The sequence below is a fragment of the Myotis myotis genome, unplaced genomic scaffold (genome assembly GCF_014108235.1).
Source record: "Myotis myotis isolate mMyoMyo1 unplaced genomic scaffold, mMyoMyo1.p scaffold_m19_p_10, whole genome shotgun sequence".
NCBI lineage: Eukaryota > Metazoa > Chordata > Mammalia > Chiroptera > Vespertilionidae > Myotis > Myotis myotis.
In genome coordinates, this window is record NW_023416314.1 from 36,706,987 (window position 1) to 36,723,497 (window position 16,511).

The 16,511-nt window shown below is 43.2% G+C and overlaps 1 protein-coding gene and 2 non-coding genes across 3 annotated transcripts in view; 1 reads left to right on the plus strand and 2 right to left on the minus strand.

Annotated features, from left to right (window-relative positions):
- Positions 1 to 327: 327 nt before the first annotated feature.
- On the minus strand, positions 328 to 446 carry LOC118665574. The gene has a single exon (XR_004970680.1). It is a non-coding gene; the product is annotated as a small nucleolar RNA SNORA61 (small nucleolar RNA).
- Positions 447 to 648: 202 nt separating this feature from the next.
- LOC118665565 lies at positions 649 to 765 on the minus strand. Its single transcript, XR_004970672.1, has one exon. It is a non-coding gene; the product is annotated as a small nucleolar RNA SNORA44 (small nucleolar RNA).
- Positions 766 to 8,559: 7,794 nt separating this feature from the next.
- Positions 8,560 to 16,511, plus strand: part of GDPD4 (glycerophosphodiester phosphodiesterase domain containing 4) — a 77,461-nt gene continuing 69,509 nt past the window's right edge. Inside the window, exons 1-2 of the mRNA XM_036324068.1 lie at positions 8,560 to 8,671; positions 11,509 to 11,560. Of these exons, the coding sequence (XP_036179961.1) occupies positions 8,560 to 8,671; positions 11,509 to 11,560 (164 nt within the window). The remainder of the gene's footprint in view (positions 8,672 to 11,508; positions 11,561 to 16,511) is intronic.

Below are 16,511 nucleotides of genomic sequence, written 5' to 3' on the forward strand. Positions count from 1 at the left end.
GCTGCCGGGCTGGTAGACGCCAAGGTAAAGGCCATGCAGACGCGTGGGAAGGGGTTGTGGTTAAAGTGCTGCCTTTCTTCCAGCTGTTCATCCCAGTCGTTACCATCCTCTCAGCGATGTTTGTTTGACCTGCCTTTCTTCGCTAATTCGATACGTGCAACATAGGCACCAGGTGCGTGTAGTTTTTCCTTCCGGTTTCATCATCTACTTGTTCAAGCTTTTTTTTCTCATTTTTCATTGTGACTATTTTCCTTGGATCCATGTGGTTTTATACACACAGTGTTTAATTACCAAGTGTGCCATTTTCTAGTTATCTTTTTTTAAAAACCTTGTTTGAAACTAGCCCACAGACTACAAGCACTGTGAGGCCAGCTTCACTCTTACTTTTCCTCTCTACGACCACCAAGATCCGTGTTCAGATCTGATGGGAAAGGGAAGTGGAGGGTCAGGTTGTTTTCAACATCTAACTTTACCTTATTCTAAAACGGGCAGCAACAAGCTGGTATCCGCAGCTATGTCATTATCAGACACTGCCAGGAAACATGGAGGCGACCTATAGGAAAAAAGGGTGAAAGCTCTAAACCAAAAAGTTGATCAGTACATCCACCTGCATGAACCCAGGTGGAAGGCTCCCAACCCCAGGTCCTGAGATATAGGAAAGGCGAGTGGCAGCTGCAGGTATTATGCTGACCTGAGCTGTCAAAGTCTCTCCAGGTTGCTCTTGCATGCAGTTGGAGATAGTTAACTTTTTCTTACTGATTTCTGGCTTAATTGCAATGTGGTCAGAAAATGTGCTCTTAAGATGTCAATTCTTACAAGTTTATTACAACCAGTTGTGTACTCAGTACATGATCACTTTTCATAAATATTCCATTTCCATTAGAAAAGAATGTACATTCTGCCGTCATTGAGAACAGTGTTTTCTAAATGTTAGACTAGTTTGTTAATTGTTAAAATCTTCTATATCCTTACAGACTTTAAAAAATCTGTTTATTGTGTCCATTATTGAGAGAGATGTGGTAAATCTTTCGCCCTATTTGTGGACTTGTCTTTTGCTCCTATAGAGGATATGTGGTTAGGTGCCTATAAACTGAAAGTTCTTTTAAAAAAATCATTTTTATCATTATGGAATGTCCCTTTTTGTTTTTATTAACTCTAGTTGCTTCAGGGTTTTTTGATCTGCTAGTAAGTAGATTGTATTGTTTGGCCCTAATTCTCACCCTTACATTAGTTACACCTTTTGTGTTCACACTGTTTGCTATGTAACTTGCTAATGCCTGCCTACCATGAGTTGACCTGCTCTGCTTTTGACTTTGACCTCAAGACACCCTTTGAAGCAGAGGCTTGAAATGGGCTTGCTCAGTGGAACTCTCTTTCTTGGACATTTTCCATCACCATGAGACCATCCTCAGGCTAACCTGGTTGAGTGACACATGGAGCAGAGTCAGGTTACCCCAGTCATCCTAGCTGAGGACAGTCTAGAGCTGCAGAACAGGTCATCAGTCAGCTCAGATGTGTGTGTAGTAAATGCTTATGTTTTTGTTACAGAGGTTTTGTCTTTGGTTGGTACATGCCATATCCTGGTATGAAATAGTGAAATATAAATATATATATATATATATATATATATATATATATATACACACACACACAAACATATATACACACACACATACACACACAGGTACTATATCTTTTTCCTTCTACCTCAACAAATCAACTTCTTATAAGGAGCATATGGTGGGTTTTGATACTTCAATCTAGACAATTTTTGTGTTTTTTAAATTGGAGCATTAAGTCCACTTACATTAAAAGGAATTGTCTACACTAAAAAAGAGAAAGATGCAAATTGACTGTACCATCATGATGCCCACCAGCCAATCTGGAGTGGGTATGCAAATTAACCCAACAAAGATAGCAGGCTAATTTGCATACACAGGCACTGAGTGGCCGGGGGTGGGGCAGGACGCTTGTGTCATTGCAGGCTTTCTGCACCGCCCCGGCCACTCCGGGCCTCTGGGAAGCCAGCGTGGGAAGGCGGAAAGATGGCTCCGGGATGAGCAAAGGTGGAAAGATGGAACCAGGGGAAGGAAGGCCCATTCTTGCATGAATCTTTGTGCATCGGGCCTCTAGTAGATATATAAAGGGTGGGCCAGAAGTAGGTTTGCAGTTGTGAGTACTCAAAAAGCAGTTAGTAAAGCTATTGTAATAATCATAATCTGCATGTCTTTTTCCATACAAACAACTGTAAACTTACTTTTGCCCCACTCTGTATTTAGGTTTAAATCAGACATTGTTTAAATTAAATCTTCATTGTTGAGAGTATTACAGATGTCTCCCTTTCTCTCCTCCCCCCTCCCCCCATTGCTCCCCTCCACCTTGTTCCTACCCCACCCCAGGCCTTCACCCCCTATAGTCTGTGTCCACAGGGAATACATATATGCATATAAGTTCTTTGGCTAATCTATTTCTACCCCCCATCTCCCCTTCTCTCTGAGATTCATCAGTCTGTTCCATGTTTCCATGACTCTGGTTCTATTTTATTCATCAGTTTATTTTGTTCATCAGATTCCTTGTTCGTTTATTTTGATTTTTAGATTCAGTTGTTGATAGATACTTATTTACTGCGATTTTATCCATATTTTTGATCCTTCTCCTTCCTCTTCCTCTTCTTAAAGAATATCCTTCAACATCGAGGCAAGACCCTCTACCAGAAAAAAGATTATGACTTGCTGATGGCTCATTGGTGGTTAGCATTATTTTAGCAATAAAATATTTTTAATTAAGGTGTGTACATTGTTTATTAGGCATAATGCTTTTGCATATTTAATACACTACAGTAGAGTATAAACATAACTTATTTGCACAGGAATCCAAAAAATTCACCTGACTTGCTTTATTGCAATATTCACTGTGTTGTGATGGTCTGGTACCAAACCTGCAATGTCTCCAAGATATGCCTGTACTCACTTCCTTTGCTTCCTTTCTTTGATGGATTGCTGTCCTTCACGGCCTCTTGTCTACTGTCTAAAAACTGTGGCTTCATATTTTTCCCCAGATTTTTAGTCAGTTAAAGTGGGAGATTTACTGTAGTCCCTGTTACTCCATTTTGGCCAAAAGTGGCCACTCAGACTCTGTACTGTTAACTACAACACTGGAGTCCTTTTCACAAAAGAACAAATTGGGGCATAACAAAGTTTTCAGGGGTAGAGACTATTGCCTGGGATCAAGTCCTTTAAGACTGTTCTTGTTTGTTTTTAAATACATTGTTCTTTTTCCAGAAAATTCCACACATTCTCTGAAAGTTCCTGAGTATGAGAACAACATTCTCCTATCACAGTGTGGTGAGAAAATGCCGTAGTGACAGCTATGTGTCCCCCAATGTCTGTTTTTCCTTTTTTTAACGAGTAAGAAAACCCTGTCACTGAAATACCATGTTCAGTTTCTGTAAATGTCCTTAAAATAAAGGGAAGCATCCTTCTTTATTCCTTCCTCCTTCCTGTTAGTTGGAATCTGAAGTAATGGATGTAGCTTGAGCTGCCACATTGGACCCTGAGAAAGCAGCCCTATGCTGCAGAGGAACAGCAAGGTGGATAATGTCTGGGTTCTTAGTGACATTGTGAAGCCACATACCACATCATTTGTTCTTTCTACCTTTGAAATTTTTTGTTGGCAAAAGAAACAATAAATTTGTTTTATTTTAGGCATTGCTCTTTTGAATATTCCATTATTCTTAATTGAGGCTACCCCTCACCGATTCCATGTGGGAGAGGATAGAAAGGAAAGGGGGCAGGTACTGTGTGTGTGAGTCACCTATTAGTCAAGGATTGTATTTTTCTTTTTCTTTTTTTTCCCCTTTTTTTTCTCCTTTTCTCAACCAAATCTTTATTGTTCAGACCACCACATCTGTTCCTCTTTTCTCCCCCCACAACTCCCCTCCTCCCAGTTCCCGCCCCACCCTCCGCCCCCATTCCCCACCCACTGTCCTCATCCATAGGTGCACGATTTTTGTCCAGTCTCTTCCCGCATCTCCCACACCCCTCTCCCCCCCAAGAACAGCCAGTCCATTCCCTTTCTATGTCCCTGATTCTATTATGATCACCAGATTATTTATTCACTTGATTCTTAGATTCACTTGTTGATAGATGCATGTTTGTTGTTCATAATTTGTATCTTTACCTTTTTCTTCTTCTTCCTCTTCTTAAAGGATACCTTTCAGCATTTCATATAATACTGGTTTGGTGGTGATGAATTCCTTTAGCTTTTCCCCATCTGTGAAGCTCTTTATCTGACCTTCAGTTCTGAATGATAGCTTTGCTGGATAAAGTAATCTTTTTTTTTTTAAATTAATTAATTTATTTTTTAATACATTTTTATTGATTAAGATATTACATATGTGTCCTTAGCCCCACGTTACCCTCTACCCCCCCCCCCCCCGCTCATGCCCTCACCGCCCCCCCCCCACCCCCGTTGTCCGTGTCCATTGGTTAGGCCTATATGCCTGCATGTAAGTTCTTTGGTTGATCTTTCCCCCTTACCCCCACCCTCCCCTCCCCTCCCTCCAAAGCCCGACAGTCCAATCAATGCCTCTCCGTCTCTGGATCAGTCCTTGTTCATCAGTTTATGTTGTTCATTATATTCCACAAATGAGTGAGATCATGTGGTATTTATCCGCTCTCCAGTTCCATCCATGCTGTGGCAAATGGTAAGAGTTCCTTTTTCTTCTTCCTCTTCTTAAAGAATACCTTTCAGCATTTCATATAATGCTGGTTTGGTGGTGATGAACTCCTTTAGCTTTTTCTTATCTGTGAAGCTCTTTCTCTGACCTTCTATTCTGAATGATAACTTTGCTGGATAAAGTAATCTTGGTTGCAGGTTCATGCTATTCATCACTTTGAATATTTCTTGCCACTCCCTTCTGGCCTGCATGGTTTCTGTTGAGAAATCAGCTGACAGTCGTATGGGTACTCCCTTGTAGGTAACTGACTGTCTTTCTCTTGCTGCTTTTAAGATTCTCTCTTTGTCTTTTGCTCTTGGCATTTTAATTATGATGTGTCTTGGTGTGGTCCTCTTTGGATTCCTTTTGTTTGGGGTTCTCTGCGCTTCCTGGACTTGGAAGTCTATTTCTTTCACCAGGTGGGGGAAGTTTTCTGTCATTATTTCTTCAAATAGGTTTTCAATATCTTGCCCTCTCTCTTCTTCTGGTACCCCTATAATTCTGATGTTGGTACGCTTGAAGTTGTCCCAGAGGCTCCTTACACTATCTTCATATTTTTGGAATCTCTTTTCTTTTTTCTTTTTCAGTTGGGTATTTTTTGTTTCTTTGTATTTCAAATCTTTGACTTGATTTTTGGGATCCTCTTGTCTGCTGTTGGATCTCCGTAGATTATTCTTTATTTCAGTCAGTGTATGCTTAATTTCTAGTTGGTCCTTTTTCATGTCCTCCATGGTCTCACTATACTTATTGAGGGACTCATTAAATTTATCGGCGGTTTCCATAAAATTCTTGAAAAACCTTATAAACGTGGCCTTGAACTCTATATCCAGTCATTTGCTTTCCTCCATTTCTGCCATTTGTGACCTGTTTCTTTGTCTCCGCATTTTGGCTGCTTCCCTGTGTTGATAGAGTGGCTTTGTGTGCTAGGTGTCCTGTAGGGCCCAGTGGCTCAGCCTCCCCAGTTACCTGAGGTGGACACTCTTGGTGCACCCCCTCGTGGGCTTTGTGCACAGTCTTGTTGTAGCTATGCCTTGGTTGTTGTAGGATCACTGGGAGGAATTGACCTCCAGGGCAATTGGCAGCGAGAATCAGCTGTGTCTGCAGTGGGAGAACTTCTGTGCTGGAGACACCCTTCTGGGGCAAGACTTGCTTCAGTGGGGCTTTGGTGCTCACTGAGACTGCACCCTGAGTGTGTCCCTTATGGATCTGAGGAGTTGTGATCTGGATGGTCCCCCTCTGACCACTGGGTACAGTGGCTCTTGGATCTAAGGAGGTGCTAATTTAGCCTCTGCCTGAGGTTACACAGCAGGAACTACGAAGAGAACTGCAGATTCCCCTTCCTTTTTTTGGAGTTTGGAAGTGCCCTGATGATGCTCAGCTGTGTAGCAATGCAAGCCGCTGTGGGGCCTTGGGCCTTCTCTTGGAAGCTCTGGGTCTATCTGGCCCGGCTGCGGTTAGGTAATTACAGGTTGCAAATGGCCAGGGCATTCATATGCAAAAGCCTCTGCCGCAGCCTGGGCGAGGCGGGGTCTCAAGGAATCAAAGGGCGGAGAAAGCAGCTATGGCGGATCCTTAGCCCCGCCCTATGGAGTTGCGAGTCCCAGTGTCCCGGCAATGGCTGCAAGCACCTCTGAGGGAAAGCCGCTCTCAAGCTCGCCCGCTGCCAGACAGTCCAGTTTCTCCCTGTATGAGTCCTGGGTCCCCAGAGACTTCCCGGAACCGGATTTCAGAGCCATCAGGAGCTTGTGTCTCCCTCCGGATTCAAAAAGACAGCCGCGTCCTCGGGTGCCAGACCCTTTCCGCGCGCGAGCCCCCGTACCTCTGCACTCCACCTCCGCAGCTCCTCCCGCTCGCAGTGTGCTTTTCTTTCCTTCTAGTTGTAGAATTTACACTCAGCCAGCCCTCCTGTAGTTCTGGATGATGTCCACCTTCTGTTTTTGATGCATTTATCGATTGTTTTGGGAAGCGGCAATTTCCCGGTGTTTATCTATGCCGCCATCTTAGTTTCCTGGATAAAGTAATCTTGGTTGTAGGTTCTTGGCACTCATCACTTTGAATATTTCCTGCCACTCCCTTCTGGCCTGCAAAGTTTCTGTTGAGAAGTCAGCTAACAGTCGTATGGGTATTCCCTTGTAGGTAACTGAGTTTCTTTCTCTTGCTGCTCTTAAGAGTCTCTCTTTGTCTTTTGCTCCTGGCATTTTAACCATGATGTGTCTTGGTGTGGTCCTCCTTGGATTCCTTTTGTTTGGGGTTCTCCGTGCTTCCTGGACTTGTAAGTCTATTTCTTTCACCAGGTAGGGGAAGTTTTCTGTCATTATTTCTTCAAATAGGTTTTCAACATCCCGCTCTCTCTCATCTTCTGGCACCCCCATAATTCTGATGTTGGTACGCTTGAAGCTGTCCCCAGAGGCTCCCTACACTATCTTCGTATCTTCGGATTCTTTTTTTCATTTTGCTTTTCCGGTTGGGTGTTTTTAGCTTCTTCGCATTTCAAATCTTTGCCTTGATTCTTGCAGTCCTCTGGTCTGCTGTTGGGAGTCTGTATAATATTCGTTATTTCAGTCCATGTATGTTTAATTTCTAGTTGGTTCTTTATCATAACATCGAGGGTCTCATTAGGTTTGTTGAGGATCTCATTAAGTTTATCAGCGGCTTCTAGACAGTTCTTGAGAGACCTTAAAAGTGTGGTTCTGAACTGAATATCCTCCATTGACAGTTTTGTCCTGTTTCTTTGTCTCCACGCTTTTTTATGCTTTCTTGGTGCACCCCCCAATGGTCTTTGTGTGCAGTCCTCCTGTAGTTCAGCCTTGCTTGTTGTAGTTAATACTAGGGGGATTTGACCTCCAGGCCAGCTGGCTGTGAGAGTCAGCTGTGTCTGCAGCGGGAAAACCTCTGTCCTCCAGGGAGGCGCCAATCCAGCCTTTGCCCGAGGCCATCTGGCAAATGACTCTGCGCAGGGCTTGGGTGGGGCGGGTGGGTCGCTTGGGCTCGGGATCAACAGGGTGGGCCAGAGAGAGCAGCCATGGCGGCTCTCAGTTCCGTCCCCAGGGGCTCCGCCTCACAGAGTCCCAGCAACCGCTGCAAACCTCGGAGAGAAAGCTGCCCTAGAGTTCCGACCGAAGCCAGACAGTCCTGCCTCTCCCGCCCGAGTCCGGGTCCCCAGAGACCCGCCCGGCTCTGGAGCTCAGAATCCGAGACTCCCTCCCGATTGAAAGCACCAACCGTGTCCGCTCCGCGCGCACTCCGCACCTGAGCACTCCACCCCAGCACCGCGCCTCCTCTGAGTCCGGGCATGATATTCTCCTTCCTCCCAGTTGTAGAACCTCCACTCAGCCAGCTCCCCCGCGGCTCTGGGTGATGTCCGCTCTGTCCCCCAGGTGTGTTTTGATTTGGCTGTTCAAGGCAGCAACCTCCGGCGCCAACCCACGCCGCCATCTCGGTTCTCAGCTCAGAGAGAGCAAGGATTGTATTTTTCATATATCTCGTCCATACCTCTAAGTTCTCAAGTTATTTCAGTAGCATATTCTACTTTAAAAGATACATCATCTGTATATATTATCTAATGTGATGCTTTCAGCATCTATTAGTTGGCTAGTGCAGAGAATATGGTCCTGTTTTACAGCTGAGAAAACAACAGTGAGTGGTGCAATGACCGAGATAAACACTCAAGTTAGTGGGAAGGTGGCATGAAGCTCTAGTCTCCTGTGCTGAATTAAGTACAGTATCCTAGATTATGTATTTAAAAAGAAATCATTTTTATGGAATTTTCTGTAGAATGGTAACATTTAAGGGAGTACTAGATCCTGATTGTTTTATTTGTCATTGCAGCAAAAGGGTGAACCATGGAAGAGGAGAAAAAGCAGGAGACAAGAAGATCGAAAAGGTGTCCTTCATGCATAGAAGACAAGTGCAACCACGAGTGCTATGTCACCTACATTACTGGCTTATACAGCTGTCAGTGGGAAGGCAAACTAGAGAAGCAATCTGGACGTCGATTCTGCTGCTGCTCTTTGGTATAGAGAAATGTGGAAATATAGACCACACTTCCTGAGATGTGGGGAACGTGGGCTGGTCCCTGCCACCATGAGGGCTCATTATCTCCCGCACTGGGCATGCTTGGGCTCTAGTTCTCCCATGAAAGGTCTGCCGCAATTCTGGAACCAAATTAACCTTACTGAAACATGTGCTTGTGTTCTTTCACTGTTAGTCTTCACTTCTCCTTTTCCTTGCTACCTCTTTTATCATTCATTTATTTGATCACTCACTTTTGCTTTTATTCACTCAGTTGAACCTTGAAGAAAAAGTGAAGTTTAAGTATATTTAGATGTTTTTGTCCAGGGATTGCAGGAATGTCTGAATATTTAATTTTCTCTTCATTGTGAGCTTCCCAAACGAGCTCTGCTTATGAGAAAGAAAGAAAAAAAGCAAGTGGGAAACAAAGTGCTCTTTTATTTATTTTTATCCTTTTTAAATGTTTTTTTCATGCATTTTTTTAAGAGAAAGAGAGAGAGGACGGGAGAGAGAGAAGTATTGATATGAGAGAGAAACATCAATTGGCTGCCTCCTGCATGCACCCAGATGGGGGATTGAGCCTACAACATGAGCATGTACCCTGATCGGGAATCGTACTGGTGACCTTTCAGTGCATGGGATGACGCTCAGCCAGTTAAGCCACACTGGCCAGGGCAAGGTATTCTTTTATTATTGGTCAGGCTAATGCCTGATTTTCCCTAAAGAAGAACTCTGATAAGCCTGAGTGGTGGCATGTGGCCTACCCTCACCCCATGGCAGTATTCAAGGTAAGATGTTGGTGGCCTGGACTCAAGAAGTGATGTAAAGATGGAAAAGAGTGAATTGATTAAAAAGATATTTATTATGTGGAGATGAAATTGTCACACGAGAGCTATAAAGAAGGGAATAGAGCAGTGGTTCTCAACCTTATGGCCCTTTAAATACAGTTCCTCATGTTGTGACCCAACCATAAAATTATTTTCGTTGCTACTGCATAACTGTAATGTTGCTACTGTTATGAATCGTAATGTAAATATCTGATATGCAGGATGGTCTTAGGTGATCCCTGTGAAAGGGTCGTTCGACTGCCTAAGGGGTCTCGACCCACAGGTTGAGAACCGCTGGCATAGAGAGAAAGATAAAGGGAGGCTTTGTGGGAATGATGACATTTAAGGCAATGTGGCATAGTTGAAAAATCCCTGGACCAGAGCCTGGGGTTTGTTTGAGTCCTAATTCCAGCTCTGCTCTTGGGCTGATTATATGAAGTGAAGTAGATAATTCTCACGGCCCCATTTCTACTCAGGGGAAGGAGTCGAGCATAGAGCATAAGAGCTAAGATCTTGGGTCTGGGAAAGATGGCCTGGATTCAATTTATGGCTTCATCACTGACTACCACCAAATTGGAGCTTTACCACTACAGAAACTTGGGCAGATTAATTAACATTCTGGTGCTTTGGATTCCTCAATAGAATAAGGAAGATGACAGCAATAGTCCCCACCAATAGGATTTGTCATGAGGATAGGAGAGATAATATGTGGAAAACACTTAGAATTGGGCTTGGCACACAATTAGCACTCAGTAACTATTAGCTATTTTTATTAATGTGTTGGAGTCCTTGCCTTTGGAAGTGATCTTCCACATATATAAATGATTGTGCAGGCAATCCTGACTAGGAGGAATAAGGTAGTCAGAAGTCAAGAGATAGTGAAGCACAGTGGTGTGCTTTCCATCCTCTGATACTCAGAAGTGGTAGTTTAATGCTATGATACTTGTTATGTTTCCATCTTTTTGGAATATCGTTTCTATGTTTTCCATTTTATTTTTTTTCTTATTCACAATCACCCCATGATTTAATCAGGGTAGGGATTAGTCTATCTATTTTTAACACAGTAAAAGCAGTGTCCCTAAGAGACGGATTTCTTATTTCTGCTATACAGGTGTTAGGATTATAGCTCTGCAATCAAAACCTAATGTTCTCAAGGAGGGTTTTGCAACCTCTGACATGGCTGGTTTGTAACATGATTTTCAGTGTAGGGGATTGCCTTCAAGCCTCAGTTTGACTGTCCTCCATCCTGGCTTTGGTCTCACAGATCTGGTCAGTATCCTTGCTACTTGTCCGTTTGATCTTGAGTCAGTGACTTTACCTTGCTGAGCTTTAGTTCTTTCTTCTGAAAAATAAGGGCAATAATACCTAATATAAATGGCTATATTGATAGATAAATCAATGAAAGTAGCTTGTGACGTCCCTAGCATTGTTCTAACACAAAATAGTTACTCAAAAAAAGCTTTATTTCCTAAGCTGCATATGCCCTCTTCAAATGTGAATAGGTAAATGACTAAATTAACTGATGAACAATGAATTAATGAATGAGTCATCAAAAAATTAGGTAGATAGAGAATTGTATAAATTCATCAGATAATTGTTGAGAGCCAGCTGCATTTAAGGAAGTATGCTAGATATTAGCAATACAGCGATGTTAGAAGTTCCTGTTCCTCAGAGTAGAAGCTGTCACAATAAATACAAACATAATTTCATTTCAGTGTAATAAGTGTTATAATAGGCTTGTACAAAATTCCATAGGGGTCAAAGTAATACAGTGTTCACTGCAGACTGGGAGAGTAATGCATGGCCCTATACCTATACAGAGCTTTGGCAAGTGTATACAGATATTGCTGAGGTAGCATGGATAAATGGAGTTAAATTTGACTTTCATTTTTTCTTCCCAGGTAGAGCAGTTATTTTACCCATTTCTGGTAATTGCATTTTGCGTGTCTGTAGTTTTGCTGTTCGTGTGGATAGAAACCTCAAATGAATATCATGGCTTTGACTGGTGAGTTTCACTTTTTGTGTTTTCATTTGTGAAAGGGCTTTTTGGTCTAATAGCCACCTGGAGGTTGAAAAGATCCAATGTCATAAGAGAGAAGGTGGGCAAAATTGTGCTTTCCACACTTGGTGGATGGAAGCCTGCCCCTGGGGTGGGGTAAGGATGCTGAGCACTCTCTCCTATTATACTTCCCGGTCCACCTATGTTCAGTGGGACCAAATCTGGCCAGCCCCGCCCCCGATCAGCTCCTCCCACCCCAGTTGGGGGCGGGGGCGGCCAGCCAACCACCCATGTCCCTTCTCCCCCCCTTCTCCCCCATTGGCCCCGGTGTGGGGGCTGTCCGGTTGGACCCCACCCATGCATGAATTCATGCACTGGGCCTCTAGTTAATAATAATAATGGCTATGTACCAGTTTTCAACTTTTGAAAACATACAACCACCCTTTGAAATAGGTGTACCATTATTTTCCCCATTCTACAGATGTGGGACTGAGGCACAGAAAGGTCCCAGAGATAGTGACAGGAGTTCGATACAGGCCAGTAGTTCTCAAATATGAACAAGCATTGGAGTTCCTTGGACAGCTTGTTACAGCGCAATCTGCTGGCCTCACACACAGGATCCATGATTTAGCAAGTCTGGGGTGGCACCCAAGAATTGGGATTTCTAGCATGTTGCAGAATTCATTTCTTAGTTCTAATAATTTTTGGTAGAATTATTAAGATTTTCTATATTATCATGTCATTTGCAAGTAGTGACAGTTTTACCTCTTCCTTTCTAATTTGGATGCATTTTATTTTGCTTTTTTGCCTAATTGCTCTGGCTAGGACTTCTTATAAGTACTGCGTGCTAACCGATTGCACCACTGGAGCTTCTGGGACTTCTAATACTATGTTGAATAAAAGTGACAAGAGTGGGCATACTTGACTTGTTCATGATCTTATAGGTAAAGCTTTTACCTTTTCACCATTGAGTATGCTGTTAGCTGAGGGTTTGCTTTTAGTTTCATTGAGATGTAATTGGCATATAACATTATAAATTTAAGGTATACAAAATAATGGTTTGATATATGTATAAATTACAAAATGATTACCATAATGAGTTTAGTTAACATCACCTCACATAGCTCCAAATGTTTTTTCTTGTAAATGATAACTTTTCAGATCTACTTTTTTAGCAACATTCAAATATACAATATAGTATTGTTAACTACAGTCATTATGCTATATATTATATCCCTAGAACTTATTTATCTTATTACTGGAAGTTGTACCTTTTGACCACCTTTGCTCAATTCTTTGACCCCTCACCCCTGGCTCTGGCAACCACTAATATTTTTCCTGTTTCTATGAGTTCAGTTTCTTTAGATTTTAAGTCATATAAGTGATATAGATATAGACATAAGTGATATCATACAGTATTTATCTTTCTCATCTGACCTATTTCACTTAGCATATTGCCCACAAGGTCCATCCATGTTGTTGCCAATAGCAAGATTTCCTTCTTTCCATGACTAATATTTCTTTGTGTGTGTGTATGTATTACATTTTTTAATTCATTCATCCATCAGTGAACACTTAGGTTGTTTTTATGTTTTTGACTGTTGTAAATAAAGCTGCAACAATCCTGGAGGTACAGATATCTCTTCAGGATAGTGATTTCCTTTCCTTTATGTACATACTAGAGGCCCGATGCACGAAATTCATGCAAGAGTAGGCCTTCACAGCCCTGGCAACTGCCGTGGCCCTCTCAGCTGTGGCTTCATCTGGAATGTTGTTCAGAGGTCATCGAGAAGGTCGTTCTGCTGTTTGGCCATTGCATATTACATTTTTATTATTACAGACTAGAGGCCCGGTGCACAAAAATTTGTGCACTCAGGGGTAGGGGGTTCCTCAGCCCGGCCTGTGCCCTCTTGCAGTCTGGGACCCATTGGGGGAGACCACTTGCTGGCTTAGGCCTGCACCCTGGGGGGATTGGGCCTAAGATGGCAATCAGACATCCCTCTGGCAGCCCGGCAGCCTTTGGGGGATGTCCACTTGCCAGCGGGGAGCAGACCTAAGCTGCAGTCAGACATCCTTAGCACTGCTGAGGAGGCAGGAGAGGCTCCCATCACCACTGCTGTACTGGCAGCCATCAGCCTGGCTTGTGGCTGAGCAGAGCTCCCCCCTGTAAGAGCGCACTGACCACCAGAGGGCAGCTCCTGCATTGAGCATCTGCCCCCTGGTGGTCAGTGTGTGTCATAGTGACCAGTCATTCCCAGTCTTTCTGCTGTTAGGGTCAGTTTGCATATTATCCTTTTACTATATAGGATAGAGGCTTGGTGCACGGGTGGGGGCCGGCTAGTTTGCCCTGAAGGTTGATTCGGATCAGGGTGGGGGTCCCGCTTGGGTGCCTGGCCAGCCTGGATGATGGGCTGATGGCTGTTTGCAGCTGGTCACACCCCCTTCATGGTGGGGGTCCCCACTGGGGTGCCTGGCCAGTCTGGGTGAGGGGCTGAGGGCCATTTTCAGGCTGGCGGGCGACTGAAGCTCCCAGCCTCTTTTTTTTTTTTTTTTATTCTGGGATTTATTTACCTTCTATAGCTGTCACTGGAGCTGAGAACCATCTCCAGCTCTGAGGCCCGGATCCAGCTCTGTGGCTGTGGCTGGCTGAAAGCAGGTATCTGGGTTTGTTTAGCTTCTATAATTGAAACTCTGTTGCCATCACTGGTGCTCTAAGCTCTGAGGCCCTGGGTGGCTGAAAGCAGGTATCTGGGGTTTGTTTAGCTTCTATAATTGAAACATTGTTGCTTCCGGAGCTCAGAGCTGGGCCGCAGCAGCCGGGGAACCTTGGCTTCCTCCATCACTGGAGCAAGCAAGCCTCATGTTCGCTTCAACTGCGTGGCTGCCGGCCACCATCTTTGTTGGCAGTTAATTTGCATATTCTGCTGATTAGCCAATGGGAAGTATAGCGGAGGTATGGTCAATTACCATGTTTGTCTATTATTAGATAGGATGGGGCATGCTGACACCAGCTGCTGCTTGTTTAAGAGATTTTAGGACAATCTGAAGCCTGAGCCAGAACAGGCCATTCAAATGGAAAAGCTACAGCAAACAGCTTGGGTGGGGCTGCAAGTTGGATGAGCTCAGGTCTCAGGGAATCACCAGAGTGGAGAAAACAGTGTGAGCCAGGATGATGGAAACTCAGATATGGCTGCCAGTCAGCTGTGGGATCAGGAAGGTCCCAGCACAGGAACAATGACCCCTGTGAGCACCTCCATCTGGGAGAAAGCCGCCCCTGAGTTCCTGCCCCAATGCCAGACAGTCCAGTTCCTCCCTGTGTGTCTCTGGTTCCTCTAGTGCTGCTGCCAAGAGCTGGAGCTCAGAGGGATTGAGTCCAAGTAAGTCCATGTGTCAGCATGGGGGACTGTTTAGTCCCCCCAAGTGTGAGTGGAGTAGACTTGTCTCCCCATTCCTTGCTATGTGAAGGTTCCCAATGCCTCACAACAACATATCTTTTCTCTCTCAGCGTTACTGTCAGCTAACAATTGATGCTGATATAGAGCATTGTGGTATGTGGGGTAGGAATTGGGAGAAGATGCCGGACAGCTGCATGTTTTAGCTGTGGGAAGAAGGGAGAAGGTCCTGTACGATTCCTTTAAACATAAGTGCAGAGAGTGTAGATTTAGTTGAAGAGATTGCCCTAAGAGGGCTGTCTCGGTTGAATGAAAAGGCTTTCATCCAACAGGGGTTGTGATCATGCTGCTAGAGGGAGGTAAAATAGTGGCACAGAGCAGGGATAAAACTGCTTGAACATATGTAGAGTGAGCCTATTATACGGTCATCAGCAGCTGTGTATTCACAGTTTAAAGAAGAAATAGCTAAGAAAGACCCTTTTTCAATCCTACTTATGTATATGCATTCACTTAACGCCTTTTCATTCTTCTCACTCCCTTTTGTTACCCCACCACTGCCACCAAGAATGAGTACAGATGAAGTAGTAAAAGGAGATAAAAAGAGAGAAAAAACCAAAAACAGTTCTTCCTTTGCCTGTAGTTCATAGCAGGTGGGTGAGCACTTCACCTGAGTTTGGTGAGCAAGTTTTGAGCTGAACTAAACTAATAATACTATTTCCATGTGATTGAATATACAAAAGAAGATCTTTTAGATTGAAAAAAGTGAAAAAAAATCTAATGTGGCCAGAGAAGTGCTTATAAAGGTAGAGGCACTATTAAATGACAGCCCTTACTTTCCTTATCACTTGGAAAACAAAGTCAATATCACTACTTGCTTAAGCCATTTGATTATTTTTTGGCTGCATATACACTGCTATTAGTTCATCTTTCATGGTCTTTTTCAAGGTCCCTGTTTTATGGTTTTAATAATCACCATGATTTGTTAAAACACCCTATTTCTGTTACGTGGATGTGAGTCCTTCCTTTATTTCTTTGAATAGCTGAGATATTTTTATTCTGTGCTTCTTTTCTAATGGTTCAATTAATAATATCGAGTTGGGTGCAAGTTCTCTACTTTAATCAGTTCATTTGTTCACATTCGTTGTACATCTTATTATTCCTGGTTGTGGACTCATCTACGGACTACTCTCACCAGTGTCTTGATCTAGAATGGCTTTTGCTAGAATGGTTCCTCATCTGTTTCTTTCTTCTTGGTGTGTCTTATACCCCTGACCAAAGAGAATTTCCTTCTTTGTTTTGAAGTGGTTATTTGTTCACTAGTTTATATGTTATATTGTTAAAATATACTTCTCCAAGTTACATGGAGAGGAAGTAATTTCTGTTACCTTGAAATGAAGTCTCTAAATTTTTTGACATTTGATATCTAGACCAAGTATAACACTATTTCTCTTAGCAAATCATTAGTAGTTTTTCTCATAAACTACTTTTGGAAAATAACACGTCAGGATTGTTTTAACAGCTCAAATCTCTTACACAGAATAGAGCAATTAATGTGGTGGCTATGA